Source organism: Leuresthes tenuis, unplaced genomic scaffold (genome assembly GCF_036924035.1).
Source record: "Leuresthes tenuis unplaced genomic scaffold, fLeuTen1.0.hap1 SCAF_18, whole genome shotgun sequence".
Lineage (NCBI taxonomy): Eukaryota > Metazoa > Chordata > Actinopteri > Atheriniformes > Atherinopsidae > Leuresthes > Leuresthes tenuis.
In genome coordinates, this window is record NW_027325372.1 from 7744197 (window position 1) to 7766575 (window position 22379).

Genomic DNA, 22379 nt, shown 5'->3' on the forward strand with positions numbered 1-22379 from the left:
GCAGAGTGGAGGATGAGCAGCTGCAGACAATTTGCATATTCACAGTTTGCGCATTTTAAATGAAGCAAAGGTGTAGAGTAACAACTCTGCCTTTTTAAGGCATGAGAAGATTGTTTTTATGGGAAATAAAACTTTTAAACTAATGAGCAGAGTTTTTTTTAGGTTTTACCAATTCAAGGAGGGAATTATTCAAATGGTCCACGTTAAAAATCAACTTTTTTTGGAAAGCTGCTTCTTCCCATGATATCCACAGCTATGCATGACTTATTCCTCTAAACCTCTACAGTGGAGGTGTAGATGCAGAATAAACATGACTCACACAGACACAGCAGACACGCTATGGAGAAATACAGCAGTTTGTGGTAAACCTGAATTTCACTTTAAGCTGGGTGTAGATATCAGTCTGAGGCAGTTTGGACTAATTGACAATGATAATAAAGAAAAGATTTTCTTTGTTCCTGTGACTCTCGCTCTGACTGTGAATGTCTCTTTCTTCATGTTTGGCAAACAGGGAACAAACTTGGCAGGAAAACCAGAACAGCCCTCCCCCCCTTATCCCTCTCCTCCCCCCCTTACTCTTTCTCCTCCCCTTTTCTCTAAATGTGTTCATGTTCATTCAGAGCTCTGTCGCTCAGAGCATCACACCTCTCTGTCCTTTGTCTCTGTTCACTCTTTGTCTCTCTGTCCATCCACTCATACATCCACCCGTGCCATCCTTCCTCCCCCTCTCTGCCGGTCCATGTGAATAATGTCCAGTTTCAGGTTTCTGTTACTTAATCTGCTTGGAGGCTCTCTGCTGCTGCTGCTGACTGCTGGTGAGTCTTTTAACTGTCTGACTGTTGCAGCTGTTCCACTTCCTGTTCTGGTGAATTAATTTCTCTGTTTAGCTGTAAGATGACATGTTTACCCCCTCCTCCTCCTCCTCTTCCTCCTCTTGCTGCTCCTCTTGATGTTTGTATGTAGACAGCAGAATCAGCTCATGTGTTGACTTTAACACTTGTGTATTTGTTTAAACTTTAAGTATCTTAGTAAATGCACATCTGCAAAAGAAATTACTCACATTTTTGCAGAGATATCAAAGTAGTGAGGTCAGCTGTGCTCGGGGGACACTTGTATTTGATTAAATACTGTTTTTAATTTCTCATATTTGTCACTTGTAAGTTGTTAAAAGAGATTTGAGCAAGACCCTTTTGTTGGTGGGAAAAGAGCAACTTGTTTCACGGGGAAACAAACTGTAGACACATCAACACACACCTTTGTTTTGATGTTGATACTTTTTGGGTTTTGAATACAGGACTTGTACTCTGTAATCACTGCTTCTACTTTAGCAAAATTAAATGGTTCCCTCTGCCAGTTAAGAAGATTTCTGAGTCGATTCTAGTTTGAAATTAAGCTAAATCAGTCATCTCATATTGGCTAAATGTGGAAAATGCATTAATGTGTACTGTCCTGCAGGTGACTTCTGGTATTTGTGTTGATTTTTAAAAACTGATGTGATTTGGGCTCACTGAGCTTTAAAGTCAGGTCACTGTGCACATCTTACACTGTCTGCAGAGATGTGCTGGTTCAAATGGAGGTGAAGTTTAAAGAGTAATTGAACCTGCTTTGAACCCCGTTTTTGTTGACCTTCGGTAGTTTAAAGGCCCACCGAGATGCAGTGATGTACCAGTATGATTCAGGACTTCAAGTCCAAAGTGAACCACTGTCTGTCATATATTAGATTAAACAGCAGCAGCTTCTTGTCAGGAAGCATCAAAAAACCAATCAGAAGGATGATCTGATGTTTTATTGGATTTTAGGATTTTGGAACATTGCTTGTACTGTTTGGTTTTTAAAAGTCATTGCAAACTGTGAGCAAATCACAGTTTAGCCGTTAAGCTTCTTTCTCAGATGGGTTATGTGACAGTTTTCTGATTGACCCCCCCCCCCTCCCCCCTTTGAGGGAAGAGGGTCGTCATGGTCACAATAAGTACAGATCTGAACAGCTGTTTCTGGCGCCGGAATTTAACCAGCTAACGGCTGCTTTTCATAAATCTGAAAGGACCAACAGTCCCTGAACTACACGCTGCTTTCTGTTGAATTTATTTATGATTTCATTTGAGCTAAGCATGTGTTGGACTGTATGTGAAATAATGTTGGACTGTTTGTTGAACAGCTGGTTTTGGTCAAGTTTCTCAATGGATCATGTGACTCTGCCAACAAACGCCCCCACACTGTTACGGACCCCCCCAGGCTTTTATTTTATCAACTTCCTGTCACTCTCCTCTCTGTCTTTTTCTCATTTTCTCTCTTGTCTTCCTCCCTCTCAACTTTCTGCTCTCATTGTCGTCTTTCTTTATCAGTTCCTTTCTTTCCTTCCCTTTTTTCTTTCCATCCTGTCTTTCCTAATTCCATTTTTTCCTTTCTCCCCCTTCTCTTCTATCTTTTCTTCCTCTCAACCTTCCTCTTCGTTCCCTCTCCTTCCATACCTCTTCATCACCTTTTCCTCCTTTTATTTCTTCTTTATCTGCAGACTTTTCTGAGCAGAGAAGAAACATCCCAGTGTGATTGACAGGTGATATCAGGCAGTGTGTTTTTGTGTATGTGAGTCAGATGGTTTTCATTTCCTCTGCTGTGATGAAGCTCTGTGATTGACAGGCACTTAGAGATGACACACTTCCTGTTTGATGATTTATTAGCAGCCCACCCCCTAATTTCCCATCAGCCCCCGTGTGAGTGTATGACAGTTTATATCCCAGTGGGGGCCTTTAAATGACTGGGAACCTCATGTTACATTTTTGATGGTTGAGACTTGGTTTGAAGGTTGTTGTACAGGAATGCTTTATGTCAATGCTGTGTCCCCACAGGGCCATGGAAACAAATTACTGTGTTTGATGGTGAGCTCAGTCAAATCTTAGAGACAGGAAATCAAATCAAACTTACAGAGACAGAAAAGCAATAGGGCCCAAAAACTCAGAACATGTGCTTTATAAAAACAAGAGACTATGCAACACCTGGACCAGCCGAGTCGTGGACTCTGATAGACCTAAGAGGGTCCATTTCTCCCAAATCCATCACAGTATTCAACCAGACTTTTTATAAAATCAGTGTATGTTAACACAGCTGAATTCCCCATAAAGCTGCTCTCATTCACATATTTTTCTCTATCTTTTGTCAGATGGCTAAATATATCAGAACATCAACCCATAAAGACTACGTGTCCACTCATGATTATTTAAAGCGTTTCCAGGCTGTCGCTCTGCTCTAATAAAATCCTGATTTTATAACTGCAGCGTCATCTGATGACATTACCATTTAAGCAACTTAAAGAAGTCTGTGCAGTGAATTCTGCTGTTCTTACATGTATGGTACACGCAGAGAGCAAATTAAAAGCAACTAAATGTATTAAACATTTTCTCACACAGTACATGTCTTTCTGGTGTTGGACATACCTCAGTCAATAACCTGATTCTGCTCCAGTGGATGTATACCGAAACATGGACGGTGGTCCAGTGAAATGTCCCAGTTGAGCTGTAACTGTACCTCGACAACGGTGCATGTAACCTCTCAGTGTTCTTTACTCACCAGGGTGTCTCAGCTCTTCATGGACTTTCTGATTATTTGGGTGAACTGTCCCTTTAATCTCATGTAAAAGATCAGGTGTGACATGTTGATTGACACAAATCAGATCAGATTTGACAGATTAGAGATAACAGATTATCACCCACTGACCTCATTCACTGAGTCGGGATTTTTTGAATGGCTGTATTTTTGAGGACCAGTTTGGTCTCTGGGGACATTTGTGGAAACATGAGGACCTTTTTCTCTCTCATAAGGACATTTGTTCTAATCCTCACTTTGGAGCAGACCTTTAAAGTTCTGTTTGGAGGTTAAAGCCTGGCTTTATGGTTCAGGTTAATGTCCTGTCAGTGCGTTTATGTGTGCGTTTTCCAGAGGAGGAAGCAGGAGGAAGTAGTGTCGGAGCTTACCTGCAGAGTCCAGCAGCTGTTTGCACACTTGAGTTGAAGTGTAAAAGCAGATGACCTGTGATGTTTTGGACATGTGTGTTTCAGAACCTGATGATGAACTTGACAAAATGCTGGGACAGTCAATACACATTTAAAACAAAACACATCTGTGAGGACATTGTAGAGCTTGTGTCCACGTGAAATAAGCTGCTCATTAACTAAAACAACGTCATGAAACATCAATTGCAGCTCTCAGAATTAGCAACTTAATACCTAGAAATTGTGAATGGTGAAATACGCAAATGCTGCTGGTAACAATTGATGGCCAGAGAAACAAGAAATGTGATTTGTTTATTTCATTTTGAAGCTGCTACTGCAGAAGAGGTTTAGAGGGCCATTGAGCAAATAGCAACATAAGTTTTAGATGTTTATGTTAATGCCTGTGGGAACCACGATAAAAGCCAAATAAATCTAGCTTTTTGGGAGGACAGGCGCATCGGTGATCTCTCAGCAGTATCAGCCACTGACACAGGTTTGACAATTTCGGAGTTATGATGTGAAACTTGGACGATGAGCAAAACATTTTCTCAGGGAAACACTGAGAGGGTTCGGACTCTCATGCAGCTGATGGATGTGGGGTAGGATGAGGGGGTCCTGGGGGAGCATCTTTCCCATCAGATTGTAAGGTTTTTCACATCAGTTTTAAGAACATCTCTCTTGATGTCTGTAGCTGCTCTTCCTATACCAGCTTAGTCCGTCGGTCGGGTCACTGGGGGGCTGGAGCCTATCCCAGTGGTCTCTCTTAAAACCAGTTCAATAAATAAAAATAGAGTAAAGTATTTTCTATTCTGTTCTATTCTGAAATGTGTACAACATTTGGATGGAAGCCAGCTTATATTAAAATCTTGTGATTCTCTGTGTAAATGTAATTTAGAAACAAGCCATAAGTGGAAATGGAAATGATTAGTGTGTCATTGGTTTATGCCCCATTTTAAACCACTAAAGCAAAGCATTGAAGCAAAAAAGTCATAGGAAAAATATAAATATTTCATTTGTAGCTTTGAATCAACCACTTACAAAGGACCATTTATTCCCCACATGGACCCTTAAATCATTTGAAAACAGTAGAATCAACTAGAGGAGCACTAGAAACCCACCAAAAGACATCTCAAAACATCTTAAGCACTACTAGAACACCCCAAAGATCCAGTATATCTACCTAAAGGACCAACATAACCTAACAGATCCATCAAAATGTTCTACAACACCCCTAAAGCCACTTAGAAGGCGCTTGCACCTCCTGGAGGATGTCTTAAACCATCCAAATTGCAATTATGGGCATGAAAAGGACCAAACAAATCATTTAAATGGACTTCAGAGCCACTTAAGATAAAATAGACATACATAAATACTCTAAAGCGATACCAGAAGCTCCACAGTAAGCCTTAATCTGTTTTTTTTTTTTTTTCAAATAACATTCTTATTCACGGGCTGCACGGTGCTTAGCGCTGTCACCTCACAGAAAGAGGGTTCCAGGTTCAACTTCCAGCTGGGGCCTTTCTGTGTGGAGTTTGTATGTCTCCTTGTGTATGCATGGGTTCTCTCCAGGTACTCTGGCTTACTCCCACTATCCAAAAACATGCGTGTTAGGTTAATTGGTGACTCTAAAATTGTCCCTTGGAGTGTGAGCGTGTATGTGGTTGTTTGTCTCTGTGTGGCGCTGTGATGGACTGGAAACCAGTCCAGGGTGTACCCTGCCTCTCGCCTGATGACCGCTGGGATAGGCTCCAGCCCCCCGTGACCCGACCGACGGATTAAGCGGGTATAGAAAATGGATGGATGGATGGATTCTTATTCATCTTGCTCTAAGTTTTTTTAAAAAAGCATCATTGGGTTATCACTCCATGGCAAAAGTATCAAAATAATGGAATAATATGCATTTACTTTGAGCATCACATATCTAAACACTGTGTCAGAGAGGGCTCAGACAGGTTTACTGTCACATGTTTAAACATGATTCAGATTATTGCAGGAACTCTGTTACAGTCAGCTGGTTAATTTTCTTTTTCTCGGAGCTCAGACAGTTTTCACTTGTTTGGATCATTAAAACAGTGATGTCAGCTAACTGTCACTGTGGTCAAACCAGGGTCATCAGGTCACATGATGTTCAAATGGGCTCTTGACACGATAATTTAGTTCAGACTTATCAGACAGTGGCCTTTTGTGACATTAAATCATAATGAGGCTGTTTGTTCGAGTGCTGGAGGAAATATTTAGTCCTATGTTCATCTGATGATATAAAGGATGTCTTTATATCTTCTCATAATAGCTTTCTGTTTATCTGTTTTGGTGCAACTTTTACGTTCATGTTTAGAAAGAAACTTCAATCAGAAAGTCCAAATCTGAGAATGTTTTAAGCTCAAGTAAAGATTTCAACCTCGCTAAATATCAGAAAACAAGCAAAAGATAAGAAACTGGAGTTAAAACAGGTCAAACTTTAGTTAAAACCTAAAGAAAAAAAATGAGCTCTCCATTAAAATGTAGTTAAATCTCAGTTTGAATAAACTTTAGTTTCAGCTGCAACAGATAAAACAAAACCAGATAAAGTAAAACCTTGTTAAACAAGGTGATATTTCACAAATTTCACACAAGAACACTCACAACACTGTGCTGAAAATCCATGTGCACTTTCTCTGCAATCAAAAATCACACTCACTTTAAAGTGTGAGATGCTGGGCTGGAGATGTGCTCACAGCTGGAAATAATAGAGTGGCAACTGAGTAGAACGCAAGGGAGACAGGCTATGATGCAAAAAAGTATGCTTGAGAGCTTGATGGAAAATCTGGGAACAAGCCAGGAGTAAATGTTTGAAGGCTTTAGTGCTCTTACATGCCGTCCTTCTGGAACTTCTCTGAAAAAAGAGAAGAAATCGGCTTTTTTTAGCCTCTCGTAACGAGCTAATCCACATTAAAATGTAATGAAACTTATGTTTGAACAACACACGTAATCAACTACTTACCAAAAAGATTTAAGCTATATCTAAAGTAGCTCTGGCCAAACTGAAACCAGGAGTGTGACTCCACCGATGTTTATGGACACTTTGTTTAGACTAGTGGTTTGCCTGCTATACGAGAGAAGCTGAGTGTCCTTTAAACAGTTACTACAACTCTGTTCAACAATGAAGTGAAAACATGCAGTGGCTCACTATGAAGCCAAAACAGAGCCAAACCTTCCCACAGTTTCTGCCGGAGGCTGCTGGAAAATAACTTTCATGCATGCAGATGTGGAAAAACCCTAAATAACCTGGAAAAAAAGATTGAGATAAAACTTTTAACAGGACATCATCATAAAACAGCTGGAAATGATCACATTTCCTCAAGTAATGTTCTCTCAAAGCTGAATTACTTGTACTTGTAATAATTAAATGTGTCTGACATTTATCTGATATCTCTAATACATGCTGCTTTAGATTCATTTTAAGTACTAAAGATATTTCAGAAACACAGACCAAAAAACATACAATTATGCTTAATTGAATACAGTCCCAGAGTACTTTATATACCTCTTTGAAACAAACCATTCAACACTATGAGTATATTTAGTGTTGGTGCCTTTTTTAGTATCTTTTTATGTCTTGTATTTCATGATTATACTTTGGGAAGATCTTTGTATAAGGAATGTTACTTGAATAAACTCTTTTAATAGTGTACTATCGTTTCAGTACTTCTCTGTGTCTCGTTTGAGAGAGAATAAAACTATCTCACATACCACAAGAATACACCTGCCGCTCATGAACTGAGTACAATACACAGCAGGTCTAACAGTTGTGATGTGGTAGTGATATCGACCTGACAGTTGACACGGGGAGGTTTTGACTGATGCTGACAGGCTTAATTTCTCATATTTGTCTTTAAATTTCTCATATTTGTTTAGGATCATAGCATAGATCATAGCCCCTTTTACCTGAGTGCATTCATATTCAATCACCACACCTGGGTTGACTTAGCATGTCCATAACCAGTGCCGTGGCTTTGCTTAGTGGGACTTGGGTTGTTAGATTTAGTTAAGTCACATCATCTAAAAAGCTGTGCTGAACTAGCCTCTGATCTCCAGGTGCTCCATTTGATCTCATCTGTACAGGAGCCTCCTAAGTTAAGGTATTCTCCTCAAGTGTAGTGACTGGATAGGTTAATTTAGCACTTAACTGAAACTGTGAGGACCACATATAGCGCATTATTTCAGTGGTTTATTAGAAATGTGAGCAAATGTCTATCCTATTCCACAGATATTCAATTTACTGTGGATATTGATGCATTTTTGGCCTTTAACTTTCCTTTGTTAGAATTTCCTTAAACACAATAGACCCATGTGATATTACAAACTCATCCAAGCTTAAGTCACAAGGGACTTCACAAAGTAATGAGAAAATAACCATGAGGATATCTTATATGTAAGTACAGGTTTATTAAGATTTTTCAATTTGGGTAATGTATTGATTATTTTTTCTTTAACACAAAACGTATTGAGAAATAAACCCAAAGAACTCAAAAGATACATTAAAAAGATGATTATTTTTTGCTACACTAGTATTTATTCATAATTTAAAAAAATATTAGAAGTTTATGAATAAAAACCACTAGAGCTTTTTTCTAATGTAATTGTTTTAGAGAAAGACAGCAACTGAATGAACCCTCTCGTGTGTTTGCAGTCTGTTGTTGTCTGACAGATGCTAACATCGCTGTGTTGTGTTTGCAGTTTGTGAGGCTGAAGAGTACGGCTACGTCACACCAGTTTCAGACTACGACCCCGACTACAATGCCACCTTCGATTACAGCTTCTACAGTAAGTAAAGCTAAAGGACTCTAAAGGACAGACAGAAAAAGATGGATGCTTTTCCTTCTCAGATCGTTTTAACTAACTGACAGTTTGAGGTGAAGTATCAGCAGTTCAAGAGAAAAGAAACAGAAATGGGGAAAAACAAAATGACAGCTGTGGCATGTTCGGTGGTGTTTCCAGGTAACACCAGCATCGAAGACCTGGACGAGTTCAGCAAACAATTCATCAACCCAGATGAAGACGAGGATCAGGAGGGGAAAGACGACACGGGAGGACAGCAGGGTGAGGAGGAAGGGAAAGACGACACAGGAGGACAGCAGGGTGAGGAGGAAGGGAAAGACGACACAGGAGGACAGCAGGGTCAGGAGGTTGTCTATAGTGTTGCATCACTTCCTGTTTCTCTGGTAAGAATGACTTACTGATCAGTTGAAGATGTGGATATGTTAATATCTTAATATAAACCCCGAATGAAAATCTGCTGTACTTCAATTAAAGCTAACTCGCACCAGTTAGACCGTTACACATTTTTAGTTTGGGCACAATAAGTAATAAGCAACTAAGTAACCAGTAAAATATAATCTCATCATAATCATCGCTGCCTCACAGATGAAGTCTCAGTTCTGCTTCAGACCAACATGGAAATAAGTTTCTCCCAAGTAAAAACGTTTGGTCATCTTGGAAGTTTGCAGCCTTTCAAAATGTTCTTTGATAGCAATACATGGTACTGGAATATATAAAATGCAAGATTATGCTGCACATGATTTCATTTCACACATACGCCACATTGGAAACCTTGAAAAACTTTGGGGCGGGGCAAAGAGACTGTAACCAGTCCTGATTACATGAGGAAACTAGTGAAACCAGAAGCTAGCAGGCAAGGAGAGGCTAGTTCATTTTCAGCTGAAGTCTTTCAGGACACCGATGTTGTTCAAACTTTTAACTCCAGCTAAGCTGGTCATGTTTTTGCTGTGATGTTATGAATTCAGCAGCAGAAACATCACGAACCTCTGGAATCAATGATCGGGATCAAAGCTGCATTCTGTCTGATGTTATTTATAAAAGTGCTGACTCTGTAGCTGAGAGCAGGTGGCTTCTGTTAAGAGTCCATCTGCCTTCTGTGAGTGTGGATCTGATCTATGCCAGCATCAACAAACAAAACACTCCTATCTGCGGACAAAAAAAACACTCACATAGGTTGTCACAAGTCTGCCGGCAGACAGAGTATCAGGGTAAAAAAAATACAAGCAAAAAAACCCCAAGAAAATTCAAAATAACTGAATGAAAACAAAGGAGAGGCTGGATGAAAGAAGAGGAAACAAAAAACTGAAAATAATATCACAACAACAAAAGTCTCTCAAATCTCTCATTACATTCAATGTCTCCAGAACAAAATTGTATGTCATAAAGCATGTTGTGCTTTGAAGTATGATTGAATGTACTGTTGATCTGTGGTTTTTGATCTTTCTGGGTTGAGTCAGTCTGGTGTTGAGCAACGTCTCGGAGGTGAATGACTCAGTGTTCAGTTACAAGGACAACCACTAAAATTTTCTTAAAGCTTAACACCATGACCAGAGCAGAAGAAACAAGTTCATGAACTGTTGTTTGTCTTTGTTTAAAACCTCAGAAATGAAGATTTATTCGTCTGAGGGCACACATCCCCCACAAAATCCTATATTTTCTCCTCTGTTTATATGGTTTCAGTTTGAAACCATATAGTCATATTCCATAGTCAGATCTGTTCTGACTCGTTTTGTCCCAAAACACTCTCCCAGAGTATATGATATGATGTATATCATGTAAAATGGAATAAATATCAAAGGAACGTTTGAATTACCACTTGCAACAAAACATATCAAATGACCCCAAACCCTCATGGCAGTTCAAACCTTTCAGATGAAATCCTGCTGACTGATGTTCAGTGAGAACAGACATGAGTCTAGCATTTATGAATAGAAAGAAAAGTACAGCACAGTCAGTTAGTGTTACAGCAGACAATTATCTGTGAGATTGTGCATTATTAAAGTAAAAAAGCTAATAGCAGATGTCAGAAATAGAACAGATCTGTTTGCAAAAGTGCAACACCAGTTTCAATAAGTCTGCCAGCAGGGGGCGCTTGTTTCTTAGCCAGAAACCAGATTTCTACCTGCTACCAGCTTTGATCTCTTATCTGATTTGCATGTCTCCATCAGCTGAAGATGTGTTTACTGCCTACAGGAACTCCGGATGCTGGTCGGGACTCTCTTCATTCTGATGGTCGTGAACTTACAGCAGCTGTGACACACACCACTGTGAGCACACACACACTCAGTAGGTGAGGTGCACAAACGTAAAGAACATTTACAGTGAGAAAATCATCAGGAGTCCCAAGATCAATCAGGAAAATATCTGAATGTCCTGTTTCTGGTTGTTTTTTTAGTGACATTTACATGTACAAACAGTCAAAAACCTGCTTCATCCCTGTTCCTTTCTGTAGACTCTCAGTCCTTTCAGTCCTCCAGGTCATAGTAGTCCTAAATGCTTTAATAGAATATAACTTTACTTCTTTTTGGTTGTGCGGCCTTAAGAGAAAAGATCTTTCCTGCATTTTCACCATGATAGTCTGCATTGGAAGTTTGTGAATGAACACGTGAACACACCTGATGCATGGTTGAAACATCTCTATCTCTTGAACTTCTGAAACACTTTTTACTGATTTAACTATTTTGTATGACAGAAATGTTGACCCATGTTTAGACAGCTACGGACAGATCTGACCTTATTTTATATCATCTGCAAAATTGATATTCTTTATTAGTCACAGCAGAATCAAAACCTAAAATCTGACGTTTGAAGACCATATTTTACTCTTATTTAAATGTTCATAAGTATATTTTCAACGCTAGAATACAACCTTCATTATTTATAAATGTTTTTTGTCTTTCTGTGGTTCAGTATAGAAAGAAAAGCCTGAACTACAAATGAGGCATTACATGCATGTCAGGATTACTCCCTTTGCTGTGGCTCTGCCAACATTTCACATGCATAAAATAAACAAACTGACAGGTATAATATGCCCTTTTTAAAATACAGAAGATTTTGGCTGCCGGGTGTCCAAAAAATGTTGACTTTGAATGGTTTATCTGTGTGAAACTGAGCCTCTGAATCTGCTGATGAAGATCATGTGATCTGGTAGAAACCTTCAGAAAAGCTGTGAACATTTCCCCTAAACTCCTGATAACTTCCTCACAGGTGAGGTCATTTTATTGTGTTTGGCTGGACAGCTGGCATAACGTTGCTTTATGTGTGACAGTTTTTTAATGATTTCCTAAATGCTTTACTTCATATGATTAGTTCGTTTAAAAAGTTCTCCATTATGAGCTGTGACAGATTCACGTTCTCTGTTGCTCCTGACATTTAGAGTAAAAATCAGATAAAAGCTGCTGAATAAAAAGTGACTCACACAAAAGTTTGTCTGCTGTCAGGACAAAAGGTTTTTGGTCTGTTTCATCGAGCCAGCGCTCAATGAAACATTTTGTTCATGGCTCACATTTGACTGATGAGGCTTTTTTTTTTAACTACAACCCTGTTTCCAACTTTATATGAATGCTGCGTTCCATGTCACCAAGAGACAAAACAATGGTTTTCAAATGATCTAAACCCTGTATCTCATTATAGAAAGTCTAAAGTCAGTCATGTAAAATGTCAGAAGTTTTATTCTATTTGGAAAGATTGTTTTAGCAGGGGCAACAGAAGACTGGTCAACACTTATTGAACTAGTTAACTGGTAACAGGTCAGTAACATGATTAGTTAAAGAGGAGTGACAAGCTTAATAATTTAGGAACAGCAATGTTCATCTGTGGTGTATAATATCAATAAGAGATTTAGAGACTCCACATAAATCTCTATTACGAAGAGACGAGGCTGAAAACAAAAAATCTAACTAAATAAAAGAAACAACTGACTCCAATAACAGCGAGTCGCTGCGTCCACCAATGCCATAGCATACTAAAAATAAGATTAACAAATGCAGCCACACAGAATCAACAACAAGATGTCTAAACCACCAAAAAAACAACAAATCTGAGCCAAGGTCAAGCTGTTCTCCAAGCCACAAGGTTTCTGGGAGGAGCCTTTAAACAAGAGGTGTGGAGCCAGCAGCTGTTTTGGTTGGTGCAGAAGGCTTGAACATCATCCAATTGGCTCCTATTGGAGGTGAGCTGAAGGGTTGCATCACAGAAAAGGAGGTTAAGTCACCTACTCACCCCAGCGGCCCGAGGCCTTAACAACCTGTGTTACCTGTCAATGTTGCATGTGCACTCATCAGCTAAGTTGTTGCCAAGCTACAAAAACAACACCCCAACCAGCTGATGGTGACCTCACCTTCCTCTCTGCTACATGTTTGTCAGCTGATTTATATTTAATTTTATTATCTATCTATAACAATAACATATATTTGATAATAATCAATACAGCAGCAATATAGATGAGATTTGAACTCACTGTTATTTATTTCATGCTTCATTCTCAAATCTGCAACATTGGTGCCAGTCTCTGTGTTGGGCAAATTCTGAGGTCTCTGTTCCCCTTTAAAGTCAGTGAACTTCTGTGAAATATGTGCAAACATGTAGAAAGTGTTGTTGACAAGGTGAGCGCCGATCTGTTGTTATCACGGAAGCAAAGGAGCAATTACAAATGTTATGACGTCAAAGCACATAGTTAATGCCTGATCTTAGCAAGCCAAAAACTCTGGGTATCCAATCCACATGACAACACACATCAACAAATCTCTGTTTATGTTTAGCGAATAGACTCAACTGCATTGAAAAATGTGCTTTTGTAAAAACACCTGGACTGGCGTGACATGTCTGCATGATGAAAATGCACAAAGAAGTTATTTGTGGCTGAAAAGAACTGTAGATGATTGCTGTGAAAAAGTCGCTCATGGTTGAAGTATTTTGTTCGATGTTTTTATTGACTCCTTCTTGTTTTCCAGCTGTTGGGCAGCCTGTTGGATCACCTGACCTGGGTTGGGCGAGAACACTTCATCCTCAGCAGGCTGAACCCCCCCATTCCTCATCCTCAACATGTTTTGGTACCCGGCTTCAGGACCAAACAGACCTTAGCCAATCACAGACCTTTTTGTCGGCAACTCAAGAGTTCTGAACTTGTTTTATATTATAAAGAAAAAGAACTTTATCAAATGAATAATTTCATATCTGCCATAGTTTTGATATCTGAGTGTGGAAGAACCAGGACATGATCAAGATCCTCTCTGCATGGAGACATGTCATAATATGCTGGGAATATATACAGTACAGATGTTTATTAATGCCAAAACTGCTGAGTTAACCTGTGTAGAAATGACATTCATGTTTTAAACAGCAAAGGTTTTTTTAAGGAAAGAGATCAGGAAATTATGCTGAATAGCGTATTTAAAGATACTTATGCCAAACATTGTAATATCGTTTTTGTTTTCCACAGAAATATTCTCACTGTTCAATAACCACTGAGCCAAGACCTCCAGAGACCCCAAAAAGCAAAACTGTAATAGATCTTATTTGAGCACAGCCTCGTCTATTAGAAATCTGTCTCACAAATGTGCAAAATCATGTATTTTTTGGCCCTACATTCTCCATGTTGTAGCCCTGCTGTTGCACAAGAACAATGTAGAAATCTGGTGTTATATCTGAACTGTTTTATAGTTTATCGACCTCTTTGTTGTGAATTTATCAGTTAAGGTCACTAATTGTTCCCCATAACATTTTTCTTTTTAAATGTCTGTCCAAATGCAGAATAATTTACTATTATAAGAAACTATCAATTACACAAAATATGTTGATTTACTCTGAATCAAAACCACATTTTCTGAACCAAAGAGCTTCTGGACCTGGATGTGAACTTGGTTTCTGGTGCCAAAGTCCAGGATTTTATATGTCTTCCACCCACCTGCTGACCTCCCTTTATAGACTAAAGCGGCTCATAAATGATGATTCTGTTACACTTGAACATGGCTCTGAAAATAAATGTAATTAATTCGTGGTTGAGCAGAATCTGGTTTTAATTAGGCTGAATGTCGTCCTAATGTTTTGTATAACTGAAAAACTTAATAAGACTCCTTCATTAACTGTAAAACTAAATTAAAAATTTATTTTGGACAAGTTTCTCATATATATTTTGTATATATTTTTAAGAAAACCGATCCTCTAAGAGAAGAAATGAGAAACTGTTTGTATCTTTTTTAGGGAGAAATCCAGGACATTTTCAATGAATTAACTTCCAAACTATTAATGAATTTCAATATTTAACTGTGGGTCAGTGGTGCCCTCTGATGTTAAAAAAAGACTCTTCATAGCAGTTAGAACATAAACAGGCCAACAAAATATATTTAACTATACAAAAATCACCTAAAATCTAAACTTCCCTGCTGTGTTTGTATGATTCTATTAATTGTTTTTTATATTAGAAACTTCACTACAGTTTATCTCCTCTTATATTTTCTCACCAGCACTTTGTCAACAAGCAGCACTTATGTCAAGCATTTTCTCCATTATAGGCTGTTCTGAGGATACATGAAACTGGGCTTTCCCACCAACCCATTTCAATTCATATTTTAAAGCATTTAACACCCTGCCCTGTCAACATGAAAGTCCTACCTTTATCCAGTTGTTTTCTCCAACAGTTTGTGCCAGAAAGTTATTTTGGAGTTGAATATTTAATGCATCAAAGTTTATTTCAATCCAACTAAAACTAAATCTTCTTAATATTTAAAACTAGTCCGATACAACAACCATTAGAGGCATTTGAAAATGAACAAGAACAGATGTTTATGTGCTTTATTGTTTTTATATTTTTGTTTTGCAATAAAAATTTAGAAAATTATAAACGTCCTCTTTGTTATTATTTAATTCAGGGGATATGCTCTGCACACACAAACTAAAGCTTAGGAAAAGAGATGTAAGATTGATGTTTCGCATAAAATAACATCTAAAGTGTTTGTTAAGAAGAGAGCAGGTTAGACTCAGTCTTTACAGTGTGATCTTTGATCTTTTTAGGCCTTGTGCACGAACCTCGTCCACAGCCTTCTGGCACAAGATCAGATCATACAACTTGATTACTCCTGAAGAAAATTCTTGTGATTGCTCCAAAATGTGATAGAAATACAAAACAAATTCCCTTTATAGAGCCCTTCGTCCACCAGCTTGCTTCCATTGAAACTCACTGAATTAATGCTTCGTTGTCGTTTTACATTTCTTTTTCAAAACCAGAGAGGCACAACTATGAAGCCCTGATATCAGCTTTTAAAGACATTCATGGATTCATGGGAGGAACACACTTTTCTTTCCAGAACCATTTCAAAGATAAGCTCAGGTTTTGTGGCTGTTACATATCTGACCTTAGATTAGTCGTTTTAGGAACCAAAACCAGGACCTGTTATCACTTCCTGTAAACCAAGACATGTTGTATGAGTGTGTGAATGTGGCTTGCAGTGTAAAAGGCACTGCTGGCTTTATGTGGTCAACTCGACTACAAAAACACTATATAAGTATACTACATTTACCATTTACCATCCCTGGATAGTTAAAATGACAACTTGGGAGGTAAACTGACCCCCACTGCTTCGAGCTGATCATTTTCCTCCTGCAAACATTTGTAATCCAAACTTAAATTTGAAGTTGAAGCAAAGGAAAGGGAATCATAGACAAAACGATAAAAAGTGATCCACTTAGTAAAGATTTGCCTTAGTTTGAGAGTACAGCGTTCCTCTTTCAAAGCTGGTTGTGAGAGAGATGACGGTTTCAATATATTAGAATTCGCTTTTAAAGACTTGTGTTACTAAGCAAGTGTTCATCATATGTTATGAACTAATCATGAAGGATCAAATGCTGGAACTTAAACCAAACACTACATAAATACATAATACAAATTGGCAACATTAAAGGTTCTTTACATTAACAAAAGTTTATGTTAAATGGAAATTGTTGGCTTCTTTGACATTTAGTTACAAAAACATTTGAACATTTTTTTATACTTATCTTTAAGTGACCTACGTGAGCCACTTACCACACAAAACTTCCCCTTTTTTAAAGCATTAATTCAACAACAAAAGTGTCTATAAAAGGTAATTTTCTGCAGTCTGACAGACGAGCTTGGTGACACTTTTGACCACTTCCAGTTTTATCAAAATAACTGCCGACCAATAATCCTCCAGTTCCTTTTTTTTAAACATTATTTATTGTATTCACTCAACTTCAGAGCTCATCTTTTTACATAATGCTGAATTTGTAACTTTAATCAATGAGTGTAAACTGTACAGTCCCAGAGGCAACAAAGCAAACTCAAACCATAATACTTCCACCATCATGCTTCACAGCCATGAAGTTCCTGTTTGGTGCAGACCAAAGATGTCTCTATGTTACTGTGGCCAAACAGCTTTGTCTCTGAATTATCTGTAAAGAGGACGAAAATGCATCAGAGCTCCCTGCAGAGTCAGAGATTAGAGTCAACGATTCTTGGAGACTTTTATTTTGCTCTTGGGCTGAGTTTGTGGATAGCCAGTCCCGGACAAAACCATGGACTTTGATTTGAATCACAAGTATTTTTTTCTGGAAACATTATTGAACAAAATTAAACAGCAAAGAAAAGTGCAGACCCTAAAAGTTTCACCTGACATTCCACATGTAAGAAGTCAGTCATTTGTACAGACACTGTCTGGCCAAAAAAAGTCAAAGCAAAAAGTTAAGAGCCCACTATTGAAAACTAATGATTCATTTGTTTCAGTTGGGATCGAGTACTTTAACTTAAACTGCTTCTCATTTCTTCAACAACCATGTTGGAGGTGACATCCTGTTGTCTTTGAAAAGATTTTACTGTGACAGAGGGGTCAAGTTATTGACCCGTATCAAGCTAACAAACAACCACGGAGATTGTTGGAACTCACAAGAACTGTCACAGACATCATCTTTGAGGACGAAAATGCATTTACAGGAAAATCTTTAGTGATCGTGATCAGAGATCACTTAAACATTTAGTGAAATCAGATCAAAGAAAAGCAACAGTAGAAGCTCTCATTAATGTTTGATAGCAAAAGTAAGAGCTTTTCTACATGCACAATGTGACGAGAACTCAAGGTATTGACACTAAACAGCTGTGTAGTCTTAAGAAAGCCAGGTCATTCGCTCATTGTAGAGGCTAATCATTGCAAGGGAGCATAGATATCAGGGAGCCTGTGGAGGCAGCGTTATGATCTGAGGTTGTTGAGTCAGTTAGTTTGAAGTTCAGCAATTTTATGTGTCCAAAAACTGAGGTCAGCTGACTATCTGAATATACTGAAGGACCAGGCTTTTTCCTTCACTGATAGCACGAAGCATTCCTGAATGACAGCATCAGGATTCATTAGGCTCAAACTGTGAAAGAGTGGTGTAGGGAGCATGAAACGTCATTATGACACAGATTCCAGACTTTAACCCTGCTGACAGTCTTTGGGAGGACTTTACACAATGTTCTGACTCCCCCATCATCAAAGTAATGCACTTTGTAATTATTTTGTTTGTATAATGTAGGATGCCTGATTTTTTATTTTAAGATGTGATAAATATTTCCACTTTCTATGCAACTATTCCACTTGACATGCATGGTTGTTTGTCTCTTTTGTCTTTGTGATGTACTGACGACCTGTCCTGGATCTCTTGCCCGATGGTAGCTGCTATAGGCTATAGAGGGTTAAGCAGCAGGACAATAAACACAACCAAACTCCACTACAAGTAAGTTTGTTTTTATTAAAAAGTGGTCATTTAATTTTGGTTGGTTGATTAGTGGGTTATCAGACAGTTATCTCTTAACTAAAAAAGACGTTTGATTCCCCCCCTCTGAGTATCTGCATGAAGCCCTGAGGCTTCATGCATTATGGGTTTATTTCTGGTGTCCGTGTTGGATATGATCGCTTTATGACGAAGTTTTGATCTTGATCAGAGGTGTCTGTTAACAGGAATAAGTCCATCAGTGTCAAAAATACCAGCGAGTGTTGACAAATACTGAGAGGAGGAGGTGATGACGAAAACCTCAGGCCAAGCAGTTATTTCAGTCCAGGAGGAAATTGCACGACAACACAAATCCCAAACCAAGCCGCTGATAAATGTCAGATTTTTTATCTGGATTTATAGCTTTTGTTTTATCTCAGTACAGAAGATGTCCACAGTCATGAGGAGAAATCAAGAAATATGTCTCATTCTTTCTGTTTCAGCTTTTAACCTGCAAGGAAAACCAGAGCAAAAGTTAGACAGAGTTTAAATAGCCTGTGACACAGAACTGTAATTCTAATGCAGAGATGTCGTTCTGTTGTCTAAAAAGAGAAAAATGTCTTCCTAATACTCATGTCGTCACTGTGGAGAAATGCGTTCCTCGTGCTAAAAAGTACTCTTAATCTGGAAGTGTCATGTTCATGCAGAAATGTCCTTATAATGTAGAAATCTGTTAACACAGAAAAGACTGTCATGTGTAGAAAAGTCTTCCTACTGAAGAATTTCCTCTTAAAGTAGAAATATCCTAATAATCCATGTCCAGAATTATCTTTGTGGAGAAGGAATTTCTTCCTGAAACAGAAATGTCCTCTTCGTCTAGAAACATTATTTTTGTCTAACAGGGCTGGAAATCGTTACAGGTTTCCCGAATTGATTCAATTCCACTTCAGAAGGTTACAGTTCAGTTCCAATTTCCTCGTTGGTTCAATGTCGATTTGAATGATATGTGGTTTCACTGTAGATTTGGCTTGGCTATAAAATAGGTTTTCACAATAATTAGAGTAAAAATCAAAACTTTTATTAACTTTTTGGTCAGGGACATTATTAAAATGATGTTGCTTTGCTTTTGTCAAGCTCGTCTCGGTCGACATACTTTCTTTATGCAAAGATCAGGTGTGACAGTGCTGCTGCTTCTCTCACGCTTCCCCTCTACAGACGGTGCATTTTCTTTTACTTTGTGCATGAATCTCGTTGCTCAATATTGTGATACAAGTCTTGCAAGATTGCACAAGATGTCTAATGAGGGTGAGCCCAAAAATGACATATATACATACAAATATATAAACAATTTAAAGGATTTCATGAATCAGAATTAATTCAAATCAGAAAATCTTTATTTTTTTTTTTAATTCAGCCCTATTGTCCAAAATTGTTCTCAAAATGCATAAAAATGGTTTGGATCTAAACTGTACCATCACAGAGACATACCAATGTGCACTTGCACACTCACACATATTGAGGATGAAAGGTGTCTTTGATGCTTTTTTGGCTGTCAGTGACCTTCAGTGAAACTCGACTGTCAGCAGACTGACATGAGACCCAACAGCAGCATTCGTCTCGGTGAAAATCAAATGCACAGTTTCTTCTCTGTGACGATGAAGTCGCCTGATGAAGAAGATAAAGTATGATAACAAATGCAGCAGCGGAAGGTTACTCAAGTTAGTGGTATATTTGATTTATTATCAAACAGAGAAAAATCTGACGCTAAAAATATATTTAATTTCCATATAAATCTGAAGAAATGTCACAAATTCTCAATTTTTTCTGTCTGTTGTGAAACAAAACTGGTGCAAATTCATGTCACTCTGCATGTTAACTCCTTTGCACAAAAGGCTGCTTTTCCTTGATTACAACCAGGTGGATCTGATTGACTCATCAGAGGTTTGTTTCACCTGCTCTAAGTTCAGCTTTGACTCAATTAGGACATTACTTAAGGGGTATTTTGAAGGTGGAAAACATGAAACCGGTACTAAGTGAAAATGTCAGAAGTCAGTTTGTTTTTCCAAACAAAGAAAGTCCATCAAAATGTGGCAATATTCATGTTATTTATATTGTCTTTTGTTGCTTTTTGTCCCAGCTGAAAAGTGTATTCCTAATGGTATAAAGGGAGTAAAATGTTTTTAATACTACAGATTGGTTTTGTGTGTTCTCATATTTAAAATGCGTCTCAGTTGATTTATTTGAATTATTATTCACAAACATATCCTATGTTAATTTAGCCACAGTTGGATTGGAATTTCTATCTATCTTGGAAAATGTGCTCGTTTTGATTGGCGTCTGATTGCTACAAATTGTTTTCCTCATGAAGGTCTAGTTCCAAATAAATGTCTTTTGAAAGCTGGACAGCGAGCAGGAGTAAACGAGAATATAAATGGATTTTTTATCTGAAACTCGTGAAAACCTCATGCATTGTCTTCTTTAGAATAAAGTCAAAAGTCGTGACGTTGCTGTGGATGCAAACTCAGCCGGTTAGTCTCACTAAAGCTTATTAAAGGTCGGAGCATCAGTTATTAGCCCTGAAATGTTGCAGATGAGTATTTGTGTTGTTTTAAATTTTAAGGCTTAGAAAATCTGGATGGCTGCAGCCGCTGATGGTCGATTCATTCTTCTCATTTTTCTCCTGAAGGTGACCGAGGCTGAGGCGTCGAGGCTGGAGGTCGCCTTCTCCTCTGATTTTTCTGAATAAACAGCATATATATGACGTCAGCATCAACCTCGACTGTCGAGGGGAGATTAATCTTTGACTGCAGGTTTATACTAATTCTGACCTCAGCCAGGACTTCAGATACTGTTTTCATTGTCCTGTTGTGTCAATCTGAGACTGGATACAAAGTGGATGAAGGTTATTCAGGTTATTCATTTCAGATTAGAATTTTTTTTATATAAATAACATGTTCTGTTTTCTTACAATTTATTTACTATTATTGATGATTTTTAGAGGACAGCTCCAAATAAGTATACATATGTATTTTCAAATTCATTGTTATTAAAAGAAAATATATGCCATCAGAGATACAGAATAAAGATCTAATCATGTGATCCCAAACAGTTAAATAATAAAATGGGCAAAATTTGAAAGACTCCTCCAGGAATTCTTAAATTTGAATAATGACAGTAATAATAATGAAAACAGTTAAAAATAAGTCACCCTTTAGAGCTTTTCTGCTGTTTTATATTCTTTAACAGCATTTGCTGGTTTGCATTAACTCTGGAGGTTTTTGTTTCTTGCTTGGTCACAGACCAGAGTTTTGTGTCATGTTCTCATTGGATTCTATGTTCTCAGTTTGCTTGTATTCCCTGTTTTCTGTCCTGTTATTATCCAGGTCTTTATTCCATAATTTCCTCTGTTCCCTCTTGCTCTGGTCATTAGCTCCTTCTCCCTCACATCATCAGTCACTCATGGCTGCAGCCACTTACTAATTGTCTTCCTCAGTATATATTCCCTATGGTTTCCTTCAGTCCTTGCCAGATTTTTGTCATTTCTCATATCAGTTCTTAGTTTTCTTGTTCTTAGGTTTTGTTTTCTCTGTTTGGTTTTCGGTGTTCAAGATTAGTCCGTGCTTTTCGTTACTCTTTTAATAAACCAAGTTTAGGTTTCCCTCAACCTCCTGGCGTATCTTGATTTCAAGTTATTTACCCATAAAAAGGGGCAGAGCCAAGTAAATGTGCCAAATGTGAGTTCCCACACTTTGGGTCCTTCTCTCAATACCATCACCAGTGATAGTTTTGGTGTGCGCTGCTGCAGTGACTTTGTGTTCTCATAGATTGTTGCTCCTGATGAAATGGTGCTACAGATGTTTCCCAGCAGCAGATCAATAC

At 38.2% G+C, this 22379-nt stretch overlaps 1 protein-coding gene across 1 annotated transcript; it reads left to right on the forward strand.

The window, feature by feature from the left end:
- Positions 1 to 595: 595 nt before the first annotated feature.
- Positions 596 to 15152, forward strand: LOC140275436 (uncharacterized). The gene is made up of 5 exons (XM_072370899.1): positions 596 to 815; positions 8703 to 8789; positions 8964 to 9187; positions 10998 to 11094; positions 13757 to 15152. Exons 1-4 carry the CDS (start codon positions 749 to 751, stop codon positions 11058 to 11060), a joined length of 441 nt encoding a protein of 146 aa, XP_072227000.1. The 5' UTR covers positions 596 to 748; the 3' UTR covers positions 11061 to 11094; positions 13757 to 15152.
- Positions 15153 to 22379: the final 7227 nt, after the last annotated feature.